At 41.1% G+C, this 19,913-nt stretch overlaps 1 protein-coding gene across 1 annotated transcript; it reads left to right on the top strand.

The window, feature by feature from the left end:
- Positions 1 to 358: 358 nt before the first annotated feature.
- Positions 359 to 18,992, top strand: abcc12 (ATP-binding cassette, sub-family C (CFTR/MRP), member 12; the record flags this gene model as incomplete). The annotated part of the gene is made up of 24 exons (XM_084475885.1): positions 359 to 379; positions 1,234 to 1,322; positions 2,223 to 2,367; positions 3,602 to 3,749; positions 7,005 to 7,219; positions 7,300 to 7,371; positions 7,555 to 7,679; positions 7,972 to 8,044; positions 8,475 to 8,678; positions 9,244 to 9,375; positions 9,744 to 9,819; positions 13,334 to 13,384; positions 13,939 to 14,042; positions 14,315 to 14,497; positions 14,636 to 14,862; positions 15,229 to 15,366; positions 15,505 to 15,510; positions 15,958 to 16,009; positions 16,455 to 16,644; positions 17,000 to 17,159; positions 17,885 to 17,963; positions 18,209 to 18,322; positions 18,554 to 18,718; positions 18,900 to 18,992. 24 exons carry the CDS (start codon positions 359 to 361, stop codon positions 18,990 to 18,992), a joined length of 2,862 nt encoding a protein of 953 aa, XP_084332011.1.
- Positions 18,993 to 19,913: the final 921 nt, after the last annotated feature.

Genomic DNA, 19,913 nt, shown 5'->3' on the forward strand with positions numbered 1-19,913 from the left:
GAGACAGGTTTTTTTTTTTTAAGATTTATATTAGCAGTTTTATTGTAGAGAGAGATAGAGGAAAGTGTGGAAGACAGAGGGGAAGACATGCAGTAAAAGATCCAGGCCGGATTCGATCGGTCTCTGCGATTAGGACTGTGCCTATATGGTATGCGCCTTAGCCCAGTGCGCCACCGGGGCGCCCCAGAAACAGGTTTATATATACACACAAGGGTTTTATGTTTGCCTCTATGCCGGTAGGTTTGTATGTAGAGAGAGAATGAGTTTATTTGTTGGTACGAAGCCTCCAGCTAAACATCAAGTTATACATTGCTATGGCTGTTACGTAGAACGTGTTGTCTAAGAGCTTTCAGAAGACATGTTGAAGATGCTCAGCAAGGTACGTGGTAATACACTATTTCACTTGTGTATATATATATATATAGCTGAGATATAGGTTACAAAATAGTAACTCAGGTCCTACCCAACCAATTATGGATCAACAAAGACATTTAAATATTAATCTTACACTTTTTAATGTATTTATTTATTTATATCCAGGGTGATATCCAGGTTTTTCAAATTGTGGGTGATGTCATCATTCAACAGTATTACTACAGTAATATTATTGTCAGTCTGAATTATAATCCCATTTGTTGTTGTGTTTTCCATAGATAAGCTATAAATATAGTTTATAGAGTGTCTGGGATTTTCGATTGTTTGCTTCCTAAATGCAATTTCTTTTTAGAGACTGCAAAATGATAACATTGTACAATGTTAAGTATTTAAAACAAGACTTCTCGGCTCTATATTCAATAATAGGTGAATGTCAAATGACAAACCAAACAGCAGGTTAGGGGATGTTAATGATCAATGTTTTGAGCATTTTTATTATTATTTTGTATTAAGCTATGTTTATTAATGAAAGTCTGAAAATGAAAGTTCTGAAAAGTTATCCTTTGTAGTAGTGAACATTGGAGTCTTCAGTTGAACAGACAGAGCAAACCAGAACAAATGTCATGTACTACTAAGAAAAACATGGATACAATGGAACTTGTTCCTGTAAGTACCGGCCTTGAAAACCTCTCTGATCTTCTTTGTGTTACATTTACATTCAGGGCATTTAGCAGACACTTTTATCCTAAGCGACTTACAACAAGTACATTTGTCCGAACAGTGTTATAGATTTCATATAAAATATGACCACTGTGCCTGCCTTAAATCTACGTGTTTGTGTATTTCTGTCTCTCTAAGAGGGACACAGAAGACCAAGAGCCCATCATCACAGGTCCAGAAGATCAAAGTGTTCATACCCCAAAACCTCTGTTCAATGTCTTGTCAGAGTAAGTCAGTAACACACACATCAAAACCTGCATGTGAATCTGTAACTTTGATGGTTTTGCTATGCCTTTGCACAGTTCTAATGCCAACAATTCAAGGATTCACCTCCCTTAAATAAGTAATAGTAGTAGAAAAAAGTACTACATAGATTACCTATTATATGGAATATTGGAAGACGGTTATATTCCAATCTTTTGATAAAGAATAAAGGTCCCATAAAATATAAATGAGTTATACTGGCAGTAATGACTGTAACTTATAGTTCAATAGTGATGGAGGCCACCTAAATGAGTGTTTAAGATACACTGAAATGGTTTGATGTGTTCAGGACTGTCGTAATGAAGGATCCAGGCTTCCTGTCCTCGATAACATTCCACTGGATGGGCACCATCATATGGGGTCTGTTGCGTAAAAAGTTGGATGTCAGCAACTATACCATTTCACACCAAAATGGAGTCGACAGGAATGAAATCTTGTAAGAGCCTTTTTTTCTTCTTCAGATTTTCAGTCCAATGTGTGAAAGTAGGACGGCTTAATTAGCGATAAATATGCACATAATGCCTAGGCCCCTTGAAGACCAGAAGTTGTCATGTACAGTATATGTATGAATTAAATGTTTTGAATAAAATTGGTTAGTTTGATTGATTAGAAAACTATTAAATTACAGTAAATGGACCCAAAAGATCACACTTTATTCTAATAAATCTAGTAATTAGAATAGAATAAAATAGAGGAAATTCTTTCTCTCGAAAATAGTTTCATTTGAATAATTTTCCTAATTATGGAGCCAGAGAGGGCGGGTTCTTTGGCTTTCTTTCTTTAGGGAACCAGAATCTTCACATTGATGAAGGACACACAGCTGTGTGCTTATTTTGTTTCTGTGTTTGTCTCCTGCCTCAAAGGCTCAGGAAGACCTTAGAAGAAGAAATAGATAAAGCAGGGCTGGAGAATGTCTCTATGCTACGAGTGGCTCTTCGCTTCCAGATGGCTAACTTTCTGCTTTCCATTGTTACCATCTCTATTGCCACTTTGTTTAACGTTGGAGGGGTAAGATGTCTGTAATTGTTTTCTTGATCATTCAATTTAAAAAAATATATATATATATAAATAAAAATATATAATTAAATATATATATATATATATATAATTATAAGAATTATAATATAATAATATAATTATTACTTATAGGCCTATAGATTATATTATAATATTGCCTATATTATTTTACACTTCATGTATATATATATATATATATATATATATATAGATATTTCTCTGTGTGTTGTAGAACATTGAAGCCAGACTAGTAGTTTTGTTAAGTTATTTGTTTTATAAAATTCTGAAAAATACTGAGAAAGCTGCAAGCAGCAACACTGAAGGTAAAGCAATCAACCACAGAGAAGTAGTGGCTAAAATGTTCATATCTTTCCATGCAGAGTTTTATGACCTACAGTATGTTGGAGTATTCGCCAGAGTCTTCGACTCTCAGCCATGGAATTGGTCTGGCTTTTGGCTACTTTTCAACGCAGGTTTTGTACTGCTTCTTTATCTCCATGATGAAGATGTTTAATATGCGAGCAGGCATCAGGCTGAAGGGTGCTTTCAGCTTGTATGTCTACAAGAAACTCATGACTTTGAGGGGAGAAATGGTCTCCCTGGGAGAGGTAGGAATTGTCCACTATATAACCACTAAATTGTTCCCACATTCAACCAAACTTTTGTATTTGATGCTAATCAGCCGAAACAACATATTGATATCGAATCTCTTCATGGATATTTTTTTCCCTACTGTTTTTCAGTTCATCAACGTCATTACCACTGAATCCGCAGCGCTGGCGGATCTGTATATTGCCATCAATATATGTTGTATTGTTCCTGTATCTATTTTAATCTACACTGTCTACTCCTGGTACATTATGGGTGCTACTGCTCTCATAGGACAACTGGTCTTCATCACCATGATTGGATTCCAGGTGAGCGTTTTAAAATTTGCAACATTTGATTCGGTGTATTTCGCATGCCTGTGTTTACGCTCCACACTGAGATGACCACCGATTCATCGGATGGGTTGTATTCTAAGGTACTTTCATTGGTGGCTTTCATTTTGATGCAAAATTAAACTTATGAAAAAAAAAAGGTTTTAGATAGATTCTCATCTTGTTTGCCCCTACCTTGAAAAGGCCCAACTTCACCACTAGGGGTTAATATCTGGAAAATAAAATAACGGTTAGTAGCGGTTAAGAACATAATGTAACTGTGTCTACAATAAACCTTTTTACAGTTTATCTTACTCTTAGTATTTAAACGGAGCAAAAATAAATCAATTGGATGGACAGACGCCCGGGTCAGTACCACCAACGAAGTGCTGACTGCCATCAAAGTCATCAAGATGTATGCCTGGGAGGAATCCTTCGAGAAGAAGATCAAAGGTAAGGGCTGCTTCTGGCTGCATTCCATTAGTCAGTCTGAAGTGATTTGCCTGGCTGCGTAATCTTCAGATGTTATCCTTGACCACATTACCCACTATTCCAATTGTCGACATATTGAGCAGAAACGCCACATTATGGAAATGAAGGACCGGAAGTTTTGTACAAAACAGAATACTATAGCAATAATTGAGTACACATGCCAACATGTACCTACATATATCTATGTGGTAGAGAACATACTCTTTAAGGTATTAAACTAGAGGTAAATAGCTTGCTTAAGAGATTGCCTAAACGTATTAACGTTGCAATGAATACATAAAATGACAGAATACACAGCCCAATTCTATACAAGTTTGAGTTATTTTGCAGTAAGGTGCCTGAAATAGCTTCCACCAATTTCCACATGTATTAGCTGCACTGACAACATGGTCTTTTACCTGCTTGTTACGTAAGGAGACACAAGCAGACAACAGTTATAAACACAGAGTTTAGGCTGGAGAGATACCAGCAGACAACAGTAATAAACACTGAGTTTAGGCTGGGGAGACACCAGCAGACAACAGTAATAAACACTGAGAGTTTAGGCTGGAGAGATACCAGCAGACAACAGTTATAAACACAGAGTTTAGGCTGGGGAGACACCAGCAGACAACAGTAATTCACACTGAGAGTTTAGGCTGGGGAGACACCAGCAGACAACAGTAATTCACACTGAGAGTTTAGGCTGGGGAGTGATGTACAGGTGATGTTGTCTCATTGTCAGGTAGAGGTCAGGTTGAAATTGTAATGAATGACTTCCAATCAGGCGCAAGGAAGACATCCCAGGTCTATGTATATATATATATATATATATATATATATATATATATATATATATATATATATATATATATATACGGGGCTGCCCACTTTTGGGTTTTCACTGATGTGAGATTCTGTAGAATCTTGTAGGCCTAATGCATACTTTATATATGTGTGGTGTGTGCGCGTGTGTAAGCAGGCAAAAACGTGTGTCACACGGTGAAACCGTGAGAGTTGGCAGCTCTGTATATATATATATATATATATATATATATATATATATATGTTAATACAAATGTGTTATAATTATCTGCCAGATTTAAGGATTGAGGAGAGGAAACATCTGGAAGTGTCATGCTTCACCATTAGCTTGAACGCTAACATTGTCATCCTCAACACCATTATCGCAAGCACGGTTGTCATCATCACTCACACCTCGCTCGGTCTTCCCTTGAATAGTGCTCAAGTAAGTGTACAACTATTATACATTTTTATTATCTGCCAACCGTCCCGTAAAATACGGGATCGTTCCGTATTTGGCAACTAAAAGACCTGTCCCGTAATTAACTGATACGGGACGCACTTTGTTCCGTATTTTGGGGTCGTGGAAGAATGACAGCTCGTTATGGTGATTCTCAGTCACTCGCTCACTTGCGGACTGCGTGCGCACCTCCCACGGCCACACACAAAAGCTATAAGAAGTACTCGGTGTCTGGAAACGCGCCCCCCCCCCCCGTCAACAATCTCGTCTGCCCGCGATCCCGTATAACCGCCCCCCCCCTCAACAATCTCGTCTGCCCGCGATCCCGTATAACCGCCCCCCCCCCCCCGTCAACAATCTCGTCTGCCCGCGATCCCGCATAACCCCCCCCCCCCCCCCCCCCCCCCCAACAATCTCGTCGCCTGGTTTGGCACGCGGCCAAGAGGTGTCCCTTATTTGAAACTCTGGGAGTTGGCAACCCATAGTTAATTTAAAGTTAGCTTTAGCTATAATGAAAGATTCTTATAAATGCCGTAGAATTGTGTAACAGCTTGAAATACTGTGTGAGAATATTGGTATTCTCCAAATTGTTATATCCTCTGTATATAACAATTTGTAAATGAATCTTGCTCTCATCCACTCTTTAGTATATAGGCTATGTATGTATGTATTATTTATATGCTACACGTGAACCTCCTAAGATGGCGCAATTTGATTGGTTGCTATCTCGGGATATTGGGCAATATCCCATGATTGACCTCTCAAACTCGGGATATTATGGGGAACGCGCGTGACGGTCGCAGGGCTGCCAACTTTTGGTTTTTCCGCTGGCGTGAGATTCTGTAGAAGGTCGAGCAGTTATTTGCGACAGTACGAAGCCGGGTTACCAATATAGCAGTCGAGCAGTTATTTGCGACAGTACGGACAGGCTCCCCCCCAATCAGAACGAGAGTCTTAGTGCAAAAAGCCGAAAAAAAGGCGCATTTATTAAATCAAAAATCATACGTGGAGGTCCACTCACACCGGATATTAACTATAACCAGTAGCGGTTCTACACTGAATTGCGCCCCGGGCGACACCCCCTCCGTGCGCCCCCCCCCCCGGAAAGTTGTTGCGGGGGGGAATTGTTGACGTGGGGGGGCCCCGTATCGCCCGTAGCTAAAACCGCCACTGACTATAACTAAATGTCTGGGCTCCGTGAGCCTCTGGGGTTCCCCGGTCTCTCCTCACGGTCACTGCCCCGGTCCCGGTGCGCGGCGGGATCTCCGGTTACTCCGTCAGGCTTCTCTCGGCGGTTACGTCTCGGACGTGTACTACTCGATCGTCTAGCTGCAACCACATGCTTCCCATTAGACAGCGCATCCACATCACTTTTATGCCCCTCACCTGCGCAGGTGTTTTCCATTGCGTTGATTGTTGTAGCAAAACTGCGGTCCCGAGCGCCCTCTAGTGGAAAAGGGAGGTAGACCCCCTGGATCACCTGCCCTCTCACGGGCCGCTGTGTTCGGCCCGGGTTGCCACAATATATATATATATATTTATGATTTGCTATCATGTTTTGTTATTATCCTTTGCTGACTAGATACAATTCTAAAAATATTCTAAATATAATTTCTACCAGGCTTTGACCCTCATTGCCATCTTCAGCAACATGGCTGTCCTGACACAATTGATTCCTTTGGCTATCTTGAGCCTGGGACAGGTATTAGTGGCTCTGCAACGAATCAAGGTAAGAATCCTTTAATCCTTTCATTTAGCCTAATATTAAGCATTATGCCGGACTTGGGTTTACAGTCCATGAACCTTCATTTATCAATTTAAAACGACTATTCTAAAATTGCTGTCCTTTCTAGTACCCAAATACAATAGTATACTTTGTTTTAATAACTTCTAAGACTGTAGGGAGATGGCCAGCCATATGTTTTTCTTAATTGTCTCAAATTAAAACCCTTATTTTTCCTAGTCAATATTAGTTTTGAAGAACCCCGAGAACTACTTGATCAAGAAGACGGATACTGGCTCAGCCATAGTGACAGAAAATGCTACTCTGTACTGGACCAAACCAGCCAGTGAACAAGCCTGTGCCAACACAGACAACGGGTTGCTGGTCAACCAGTTGGACGACAAGGATGAGAATAAGGAAGAAGTCCTGCCTGCCTTGAGAAACATCTCCTTCACATTACCTAAGGTGACTGTTAGAGTCAGACAGACTAAATGGGTGTGGCTGAGGGTTCAAGGCTAAATCTCCCTCTGATGTTTCTCCTGAAGGGCCACCTGCTGGGAGTGTGTGGGAATGTGGGCAGCGGGAAGTCATCGCTAATATCCAGCCTCTTAGAACAGGTGATTTCATGTGTTGCAATCATACATTTCTAAACATCATGTCACTGGCTTAAAGAAAGTAATCAGTGTCGTAGGGACACTTTCCTAACCATGGAACAATGCACCCCACATGAGGGTACATGGGTACGAGACTTAGTGGAGGAAAATGCTTGTTTATAATCATTTGGTGGATTTCAATTGCAGATGCATCTTCAGCAGGGCTCCGTCACAGCCAGGGGGTCCTTTGCTTATGTGCCCCAGCAAGCGTGGATATTCCACGGAACGGTTCAGCAGAACATACTGATGGGGGAACCTTTTGATCAGGGCCGGTATTAACAGTTTTAATAAACAAACCCAGAATTATGGATTTAGATGAATTGCATAATTACTAACTAGATAACCAACATTTTTATAAAACATCACATATCAGAATGTGGCCATGTCTGATATGATATGTCTGATCAGGACACCCAGGGTAGTGTCTGATAAGATATGTCTACTGAAGACCAGACCTTCAGTAAATTTTCCCAGTATGTGAAACTCAATTCCTGGTTACACTTCATTAACTTCAGAACAATATAGCCTCACTTAAGAATTCCTGGTTTGGTTCTTTTCTCACAGCTACAACAGAGTTCTCCATTGCTGTAGCCTCATACCAGACATTAAGATGTTCCCAAATGGAGACCAGACTGAGGTAGGAATGAATGCTATCTATATTCTTTAAATCTGATTTCTAAGTAATTTTAAATTACTTAGGTACTTAGGTATTTTAAATAGTCTCACATTGTAGGTGAGGCGTATCGGAGGACTTTATTGCATGTTGGTAACGTTAAGTTTTATAACTAGACAGCAAACATAATACATTAGAATACTATTTTATCCTTTTATTTGATTGCCAATCTGTGGATAGGCCCTTGGGTCCAATATAGTGAACTTACCCCTTAGAATATTTTTTGTCTTGTTGTGACATCATTTGTAGGTCTTGTTCTATAGCAAACATTGGGTTGGCTGGCTGACACTGACTATCTATATTGACAAGAGTTTTCCAAACATATTGAACTAGAAGGTTACAGTTCATGATGTAACTTGCCATGGTGATGCATAATTTTCTGGGTTCTGGGCAGATTGGAGAGCGAGGTATTAATATCTCTGGGGGGCAGAAACAGAGGATCAGCCTGGCCAGAGCGGTGTACTCTGATAGAGACATCATCCTCCTGGATGATCCTCTGTCTGCTGTGGACGCCCACGTGGGGAAACACATCTTTGAGGAATGCATCAAGAGAGAACTTGTTGGAAAGTCCATCCTCCTGGTGACTCACCAGCTCCAGGTAGGGGACCATCTGAAACAGTCTATGGTGGGGCTGGAGCAGCCTTCTCAAGCCTCAGCACAGTGTCTACTGTCTAAAGAGTTGCTTATCAAATGTTGTTTTGGGACTAAGTAATAGTGTTCATTGTTTCACCAGGTATGTTACCCTGGTAAATCACCACAAACAAACTACCTTATGGTTAACTCTTTAGTGAGCTTACATGAGTCAACATTACAACCCAAGTTGTTGGTTATCCCAAGTTGATGACATCTTGGGAAGTAGTTCTAGACTAGAATGAGGGTGAACTAGAATGAAGAGTGTGAGATGGACCACTGCATCGGTGCAATGTCTGCAGTGATACAGGCTCTCTGTCAGACAGAATTGACCAGTCTCTGTTCTCTCCTTCAATAGTATTGGCAAGTCACAGATACATATTTGTTTCCTATGCAGGCTAGCCAGACCTACTTTCAATGATAGAATGAGTTCTAGGGTTCCAACTGTCTTGGAAAACCTGGATTTTGATCCAGGTGTTTGTCGTGGAAAACTATTTGAAAATGACAACATTTCTCTAAAATGTGTTGGCCAGTACATGCAGTTCTGTGATAATGTCCTGCTCCTGGACGAAGGGGAGATAGTGGAGGCAGGAAGACATGAAGAACTGATGAATGGGAAAGGACATTATGCTCAGCTCATCAACAACCAGCTGGAACAGTCCACAGTAAGATGGCGGCCGTTTTGCTCTACAACTCATCGTCAGTTCTATCATTATGTTTAATATGTGTTATTATGTTCAACATTTTGTATCGTTATCATTATGTGTGTGTAGCAAACACTACCACCTCTAATACCCAGTTACATTGTTGGCAGCTCAAAATAGTCGTCTCGTTGATACTACTTCATTGAAGAGCATAGCTTAGTGTAACGTTACCATAATCTTTATTTCTCTGTTTTGATTTGAAGTTGGGATTGGGAGCTTGGTGAGGAGGGTGCTACTGCTCTCCTCCCATCACCCATCATGTGAAGGTTCCTTAAGGCTTTACCTTCCCAATGGATCCAAGTGAAAGTTCTGTCTTTTCTTGTTCCCAGGTTCAGATACAACAGGAGAACGCCCTGGAGCCGCCATTTGTAGAACCCCACCAAACCAATGGTGTTGTGAACCAAGGTGAGACAAATAACTTGTTTAGGAAATTAATGAGGCCTTACAATTGAATAGACCAGGAAATATATTTTAATAATGAAATGTTGATTAATGTTTAAGAAGGCTTTTAGTTTAAGTATAACTTCTTAAGCCACTGAGCAAAGAGAAATAGTGTCTCCTGAAATGCATTTCTTTCTGTCAAATATTTCAGAAAATTATTATTGTTGATAATTTGGTTATCCAATTGAACATTTTTAATGGAGAAGTTCTTTATAGTTGTGTAGAGATGATACATGAACTATTTAACTTTCCAAGTTATATAGTAGGCCTATATATCTCCCAATTCATTGGAACCTTCACAGACATGATGTTAATAACTTAATGTGGAAGGTCTGAAAGGCTGTTCAGCTAACCATCATGCAGTCTGTAGCAAAGTTGCTTGCTAAACACCACCTAGGTGGCTGCAACACCCCAGGTGACTTTTATTGACAAGGACCCTACGTCCAGACAAGGACACAGGGTGGTGGTGTTGAAATCCAGTTGAGGATTTTGTAGAAGTTAAGCATATAATGATACATGTCCCGCTGCTCCATGTTGCATGTAGGAGATCTCTTCCCGAGTGTGTGTGGAGATGGCTGGTTTAACCTGTGCACACTGATTATTCAATGTGCAACAGGTGTGCAGCCTCACCCAGCCTGACAAGTCAAATCAGACTCGGCCAGGTTAGGCTGCTTACAGTTTTTCACAATTGTTTAAACACATTAATTGGAACGTTAGACACAATGTGCACAACCTGAAACTCATGTACCAACTGCAAAACCAATTCTGCAGAACTTCTGCAGCACATTTTCTGCTTTAGACTCAGATTCCCATTCCAAACCCCACATTTTTCATAACACTGCACACAATTCTCTATATCTTGCACACTCTTCCTAAATTCCCTCTCTTGGTGTTCACACAGAACACACTGCCAATCACATTTCTAAACTCCAAAGGCTGTTGTGCAATTAGCAATCTGCATTTTGCTATAGAAGGGTCACAGAAGAAAGACATGACACTAAAGTAGGCCTACAGACAATAAGTAGTAGCACTCTACGAGTTGATAATGGTGATGATGATGAACATTGTTATTCTCATGGTTATCATCATTATTTAGGATTTTATCCATCTTATGGTGGAAATGTACTGGATAGTATTGACCCTTATGGGTATGTGTAGGCGTGTATGTATATGTATGTATTTATGTAGGTAAGTGTATGCATGTATGACAAACACATACATCATATGAGTAGACATTTCTAATCACTCATTGAACACTGGTGTGCAGAATGGAAAACACTATAGTATGAATGGAAAACACTATGAATGCTTCATCAGTATTATGCTGTTGCATGTTCAGTGTTACACTGTCACCTGTTGAATGTAGAATATTACCATATAATGTTTTTACGTATACTCAAATAGAAAACAACACACAATGCTTTACAGTAACAACAAATACTGTATTTGTACCCAAAATGTTCAGTCTACTGTAAATCACAGCAAACATGAAAACGGGGCGATATGAAAGATAACAGAAAATAGGCAATACTGTAAACAAACCATCTGAATGAATGAATGAATGAATGAATGATCGAATGAATGCATTTTTCTTGGTCGTAACCAAAGGGTAGGGCAGAAGCTTCAGCTTATATCAAGCCCCCCCTTCTCACATTTTTAAGAGTAACAAACAAATGTCATACATACAGTGTGTTTGCATATACATGCATACACTTACCTACATAAATACATACATACATACACGTCTACACATACCCATGAGGGTCAATACTTATATCCAGTACATTTCCACCATAAGATGGATAAAATCCTAAATAATGATGATAACCATAATGAGAATAACAATGTTCATCATCATCACCATTATCAAGATTCTCATAGAGTGATACTACTCAATGTCTGTACTTTAGTGTCTTGTCTTTCTTCTGTGACCCTTCTATAGCAAATTGCACATTGCTAATTGCACAACAGCCTTTGGAGTTTAGAAATGTGATTGGCAGTGTGTTCTGTGTGAACACCAAGAGAGGGAATTTAGGAAGACATAGAGAATTGTGTGCAGTGTTGTGAAAAATGTGTGGTTTGGAATGGGAATCTGAGTCTAAAGCAGAAAATGTGCTTGGAGTTCAGCAGAATTGGTATTGCAGTTGGTACATGAGTTACAGGTTGTGCACATTGTGTCTGATGTTCCAATTAATGTGTTTAAACAATTGTGAAAAACTGTAAGCAATTGTGAAAAACTGTAAACCAGCCATCATCCACACACACTCCAAAACAGTGGTGTAAATATATTTTAATGTGGATGGTCTTAAAAAAGGCTCCTCAGTTAACCTTCATGCAGTGGTGTTAATATCTGTGAATGTAGATGGTCCAATGGCTCCTCAGTTAACCTTCATGCAGTGGTGTTAACAGGGCCGGCCCAAGCCTTTTGGGGGCCCTAAGCAGAATTTGTTTCAAGCCTTTGGGTCCCCATGTCACATTATAAATTGCATTAATACAGAAATGTATTGTGAACTACTGTCCCCCTGGGCAAAGAAGCATAAAGACCCCCCTCCTCCAAGATGTGCAAAAGTGGGTGTAAATGGGGGAGTGGGGCGGGTCTGGGGGTCCTGCTCCAGAAAATTTTGAATTTGGTAGCTGTGATTTCCTGTAATCTGGTGCATCTTGGGGATGGCCAGCTGGAGATGGGAAATACCTTTATTCGTTCAGATTCATAGCCTATAACCTGACTTGCAGGGCCTGCATAAGCAAACTAATATAGCACTGGGTTTAGCTGCCCCCAAACCAAGTCTACTTTAAAGGCCTAGCCTATATTTTGGTCCATATTTGATTAGATACATTCAGGGTTCCACACATACATTGTGGCATAAGCAGAATTTCATGATTTAGAGGGCTTTTAGATATATCGCATCACATATCGTGTGATATTTACCTGAGGGGCCCCATTCAGACATCAACCCATTTTGTATGATTAAGAAAGCCCTATTAAGACATATCACATTCTGTATTTGATCTTGGGTCCCATTGAGAGGGTCATCCACCCCTGTATTAATATAGTTGTTATTTACCCCAAACCAGTGTCTTTTTAACCTCAGAGGGTACTGAAATCACAAGTCTATTTTAAACTCTCATATTTAAAGTGAAACACTAAGTGTGGTTTACTGAACTTGAATTTAAAAACAAACAAACACGTTTTTTTTTTTTATGGTGGCCAGAGGGCCCCAAGCAGCCGCTTAGTTTCCTTATGCCTCGGGCCGGCCCTGGGTGTTAATATATATTAATGTAGAAGGTCCAATGGCTCAGTTAACCTTCATGCAGTGGCTCTGGGTTATTTTATTTTTTACCTTTTTAGAAATGGTGACTTGTTAATAAAACAGCAGCGGTTCTTAAAGGTAGAGGGTCTCAGTGATTGACAGATTATCATTGCTACTGTTTAGTAGACTCTTAACATTTAACATGCTGTTGTCTGTCTCCTTTTTAGCCTTTGACATGTCCGATGAGATGGATGACGTCAGCATCAATAGCAAAAAATGTAAGTGTTTAACAATATTGGGAACAATACATATACCTATAGTATCAGCTGATATGGGAATAAGTTAGATAATTCCATTGTTGTTAAGTCGATCAACGATAAAAACACCAACTACGACCAGTGTTATCACTAAAGGTTTATCTTTATGTACTCAGCAGTCATTGCATGTTCAAAAAATGCAACCGGTCGTTCTCGCAGCTCCACTTGTGCAATACTTTATAGGAAATACTCTATAGGAAATACTTATATTTCCTATAGATATATAGATATATATATCTATATATCTATATTTTCCACTTACGCATAGTCAAATGAGAAGCATCGAACCGTTTTGAATGACCACACTACTTTTCTTTTGAAGTCCAGGAGGGTGAACGGCAGTTGGTAATACAGGAAGTCTCCAGCCAAGATTCTATGTCCTGGAGAACCGTTCATGCGTACTGCCAGGCACTAGGAGGTACACACACCCACACACGCGCACACATCTCAGTGTTTCTGGAGGGTGCAAAACACACATGTCTAAAGAGATGTTTTTTGTTGCTCTGTCCCTTCAGGTTATTTCTTTGCTGTTGTCATCCTCCTTTTTTACGTTGTGCTATGTGGAGGATCAACACTCAGCAATATGTTCCTCGCCCACTGGATGGAGCTGGGATCTGGGGTGAGAAACACACTGACATCCACTGACACATAGAGGGGGTAACGGGGTGTTACAGACTCCACCAGAAGAGTGGTTGTACTGGTAAACTCCAAGAGAAGGAATCATCATTGTGTAGATACCTATATGTCTCAGGGTAGAGGATTGCAGCAGTAATGGGCAGCTACCAGCATAGGTGCAGCATAGTGAGAGTAAGACCATGTGGTTCTGAATGGGGTCCTTGTTCTGAACATGCATGCTCTGTAACGCACTGAGCTTTGTGTTTTTTGACCCAGATGGCAAATGTGACTGTTGAAGACCAGGCTAACGTCACATTGAACCCAGACATCGCCTTCTACCATCTGGTTTATGGAATGATAACGGTGGTTATGGTGATAGCTTCTCTTATTAAAAGCTCTTTCTTCACCAAGGTCAGCCTCTGTGCTTCCTCAGAATTTCACAACAAGATGTTAGAAAAGGTAAGAGAGTTGTATTGTTAAGCAGACCGCCTAGAAGTGGCCAGTAGCCGAGAGAAAATTATTTAAAAAAAAATTATATTATAAGTCATGATAGTTGGTCTATAGTGCAACAAGGCCTTGTTTGTGCATCACTTCCAGATCATTGCCAGTCCAATGAGTTTATTTGATACCACCCCTATTGGTCGGATGCTGAATCGATTCTCCAAGGATATGGATGACCTCGATTTCTGGATTCCCTTGGAATTGAACAATATGCTTACCACATTTCTAACAATTGTGGGCGCCGCCATCGTTATTATTTTTGTATTTTATCAAATGTTTTTTCCTCTGATCATCTTTTTCGCTGTCACTCTTGCCTTCAACAAGTAAGTTGTCACCAATCCACCTTGAGTTCCAACTCAATTATTGATGTCAATAAACTAAATTAATTAACTATTTGTAACAGTAATGGGCACCAAAAGGGGCAATGATTGACCTATTGGCTACAGAAATGCTAAGCATGTAAAGTCAATGCTAAGCATATCAAGTAAATGTTAAGCATGTCAAGTCATCGCTGAGCATCTAAATACTAGGTGTGTCAAGTGAATGAGCATGTACAGTGAATGCTAAGCATAAAGGAAATGCTTAGCATGTCCATTGAATACTAAGCATGTAAAGTGAATTCTAAGCATGTACAGTGAATGCTAAGCATGTAAAGCGAATGTTAAGCATGTCCAGTGTATCCTCTGCAGAATATGCCAGAGAGGAGTCCGTCAGTTGAAGAGTTTAGAGAACACGAGTCGCTCTCCCTGGATCTCACATACCACCTCCACCATTGAGGGCCTCAGCACCATCCGCGTCTATGGCAAGACAGACAGCTACTTACAACAGTAAGATATGAGCTGCTATCTATAAAGGCTGTTATCTAGCCTATCCCTGACTTCTTGTTTTTTGTAGGTAGAGGTGTAACACAGACTTCTTGCTGTGTTGCAGTACAGGTGTGACCCTGACTTTGTATTGTTTTTCAGGTACAGGTGTGACCCTTTATTTTATTTTGTGTTTCAGGTACAGATTACTGTGTGACTCCAACACCAGCCACATGTACATGTTTCAATCAGGGATGAACTGGGTATTTATCTGGATATCATTGTTGGGTTCTCTGCTGAATCTGTGTCTAGGATTGTTTGTGATCCTCACTCCCAACCATGACATTAGTACTGCCATGAAAGGCCTGGCAATCACCTGCGTTGTGCAGGTAAGCACACCTTCAAGCTGACATTGAATGCTGTTGTTTTTCTTTAAGGTTAGGTAAATAAAGTTGAATGTGTTCAAAATCGGTGTGTGTGTGTGTGTGTGTGTGTGTGTGTGTGTGTGTGTGTGTGTGTGTGTGTGTGTGTGTGTGTGTGTGTGTGTGTGTGTGTGTGTGTGTGTGTGTGTGTGTAGGTAATAAACTGTTATCAAGCCATGATGAACTCGGCCAGAGAGGTGGACGCCAGGTTCAACTCTGTGGAGAGAATCCAAGAGTACATTAAGGTACATCAAGACACGATGACCTGAATCATCGCCATGCAACACCACACCTCATTCAGACACCATGACATCATTGGCTACCTACATATGATTAGTACATGGAATCTTTCTCGGTCATTCAACAGTCTCGCCAATGATAATAGAGACATGACAATATTCATGATAACTGATCTGATGATTCAATTGAAACACCACCTTCCTTCTTGTAGAAACACCACCTTCTTTTTTGTAGAAACCCCTTCCTTCTTTTAGAAACACCTTCCTCCTTGTAGAAACACCTTCCTTCTTGTATGAACAGCATCTGGTCTTCTTGGGTCCATTTTGCACATCTGGATTTGGGCAGTTTTCCCATTCTTCCCTCAAGCTAGTTGGATTGGAAATGTCTGTGAACTGGAGGTCTCTGCATATGTTGTATGGAGTTGAAGTCCAGTTGGTTTATTTTGTATAGATGTGTGGGTCCGAGGGTCCCAGGAATGTGAAGGAGGCTCAGATCCCAGAAGGCTGGCCACAAAGCGGATCCATAAACTTCCAGAACTACACGATGAGGTACAGGGAGAAAACACCTATTGTTCTCAATGGACTCCAAATCCACATCAAGGCTGGGGAGAAAATTGGCATTGTTGGACGGACTGGGTCAGGTAAACTACAGATACATTTGTTTTATGCTATAGCTCCTTCCCCTCTGTTCTTAGCATGTGTGTGTTCAATGACGTGCTATCAAGAATCTTTAACATGAGCGTAAACGACAAGACATGAAGCCCTTTCCTTGAACTCCTTAAGGGAAAGACTCTTCGTTACATTGTAGGGGTATTCTTGTGACTAACAGCATGCTGTGGGACTTAGGACTGTTGAATCATCTGCTTTATCAAAAAAACTATTTCACTGGGCGTGTCAATATGCCAGTCTGGTCCTTTAATAGTGCATGTAACATTGAAAAATTACAGTAAGTGAGTACATTGTGTGTAAGCTATACTCAATATCTGTGTTGTGCAGGAAAGTCCTCCCTGGGCGTGGGGCTCTTCAGGCTAGTAGAGCCGGCAGGAGGGAGCCTCCTGATCGATGGGGTGGACATCACACACATAGGCCTGCAGGTCCTGCGCAGTAGGCTGACCATCATCCCCCAGGACCCCGTTATGTTTGTCGGTTCCGTCAGGTAACCTCCGAGCCTGACATCCCCCCCCCCCCACCGAAGTATATTTTTGATTTCCAAAGTGCGTTATCAACGGGCACACACCAGTATGGATGGACTGTGTGTCTGTATAGGCATTTTTACACTGCCAAGCCGGTATGGTCGCGGCTTGGCACACCCTGCAATTTCACTGTCTTGCCTTTGTAAAACTGCCGGGTATATTCTGCCTTCATCAAGGAGCCGGCTTAGGCTCCTTGGCGGGAGAGTATACCGCCTCAGAATAATTTGCATACTCTGAATGTTTTTGTTTTTGTTTTTTTTCAAGCCACTCGCTTGCAAGAATGATTAGACGCCATCTGAATGCAGGCTACAAACGAGATTAACTATTTGCAAGTGCAAAAACGCATATTCATATTCTTTATTTTGCTGACCACATGTTACTTTGGTGAAAGTGTACTCAAATAGAAGTAATAGTACTGTCATAAGAAATTACCTTTTTTTAAATGTACTTTGAGAACCAATTACTTTGGTACTTTTAACATACTGCCTGAGTGATTGATAGCTGACTTACCCACCGTAACCATCAGGTTAGATCAGCCTGATGACAGGTTGTTTTAGTTTATGGCCTGTTGAGTGTTGAGGTAAGCATAAAGGTCAAAAATCATCATCTACTTCTTCACACTGTTGACTGCGATAGCCTATTAAAAAACACTCTGTAACTAAGGCCTTTTATAAATGTCCCCTTTCAGGTACAACCTGGACCCTTTCAACAAACACAGTGAGCAGGAGCTCTGGGAAGTGCTGGAGAAGACCTACCTGAAGGACTTGGTATGTTACCTCCAACATACCAAGTCCATATTTATGTTACCAATCAACTGGGGAACATGGTCCTCAAGTACGACCAGCATACATAGTCTGGACAGTGTACAAACATCTACCACCAAGAATAATCATTGTGGTAGAGGGAGTTGTGTGTAACAGTATTTCTGTGTTTAATAGTGGAAATCAATGTGGGGCAACATGGTTTTCATTGGCTGATCCCAGGCTCTATTTGTGATGTCCATCATGTCCAGATCTCGGGGCTACCTAAGAAGCTGCAGACAAAAGTGATGCGGAATGGAGAAAACTTCTCCGTGGGAGAGAGGCAGCTCATGTGTATGGCCAGAGCCCTGCTGCGCAACACCAAGGTGTGTCTGTCTGTCCATCCATCAGACCCTGTCTGTCTCTCGGCAGGACTGTCTCGGTCTATCTGTCCATGCTACTGCCATGCTGTTCTGTCCTCTGTACGTCTGTTTAAGGCAGACATACATCTTGTTCTGGACATAGAACCCCTATATATCAAGGTGTTCTTCTGTGTTATATACAACACAGAGGAAGCCCCTCCTCTCCAATCATACTTCCTCCATATCCGGCCTCAGATCATCCTCCTGGACGAAGCCACAGCGTCCATCGATGCCAAGACCGACGCCCTGATGCAGACCACCATCAGAGAGGCGTTCAAGTTCTGCACCACCCTCACCATCGCTCACCGTATCAACACCGTGCTGCAGGCGGACCGCATCCTGGTCATGGAGAAAGGACAGGTGAGAGATGTACTGCATATATACACACACACACTGCTATACATGATGTACATAGACATATAAATACCGTGCTGTAAGCTGATCGTTTATGGACCAAGGACAGGTGATATATGAGTACAGCTATAATCACACACACGTACACACACAAAAGTCACATTTCAATCCTCTCTGTGTCTTCCAGGTGGTGGAGTTTGATAGACCTGATGTGTTGAGTCAGAAACCAGACTCTTTGTTCAGCTCCCTCCTGGCAGCTGCAAACATAATCGACGCCTGAAACACACAACCATAATAAAGACACACAACCATCATAAAGACATGGTCAACACCCGAAGCACACAGCCATCATACAGACACTCAACCATCATATAGCCACAGTCAAAATTTGAAACATACAACCATCAAACAGACACACAGTCTGTCACAATATGTTGATATTGATTTTCAAATAACAATAAAAAAGAAATTGCCTTTGTACAAATGCATTTATTCTTTACCTGTGCACACACACACATTCTACATTGATTCTACAGACAGTGGAACCTTGAAATCTGAAGCCTTCCACAGATCTCTGAATCCCCTCGTAGTTACGCCATAATGTTGCTATGTCACACCAGTAGTGACGTATCTACTGTTTCTTACTAGGGGTCTTAGCTGGCATGCTACTGCTATCTGATGGATACAAGGTTATTTGTATATAACCTCCACATTCTTGAAAGCAGGTCATGGACGCCGTCGTGGATAAGCCGCCCCCTCGGATGTGAAGAAGGCTGTGGTATTTGCTCCAACAGAGCAGAATTATGCTCAAATTGAAAACGAGTGCCTGGAGTGTCGTGTCAGGACCACTGGTCACGGGACGACATCAGAAGCAGAAGAACGTCTAAAATAAAGAAATCCCAGTCGATCTATTGCAAGACCAAACAGTGAGGAGGGAGTGTTACATTTTGCCTGAATATCACATCCTTCATGGTTCCCTCCTTGTCCATTCTCATTAAGTTAAGAAACAGTAGGAGGTCTAAGCGACTAAAATCCCTGGTAAGAATTCATAGCAGAAGAGTTTAAAATCTAGAGGTCTTTCAGACCTGTTCTAAAGGACACCTGGGCAAAATCTGATATTGCGTCTCTGTGACTTCCTCGGCATGTGCGTGTTCTGTAAAATGGTCTCTAGATGGTGCTGTTTCTCCACTCAGATAGTATA

Source organism: Micromesistius poutassou, assembly GCF_964030765.1.
Source record: "Micromesistius poutassou genome assembly, chromosome: 12".
Taxonomy (NCBI): domain Eukaryota; kingdom Metazoa; phylum Chordata; class Actinopteri; order Gadiformes; family Gadidae; genus Micromesistius; species Micromesistius poutassou.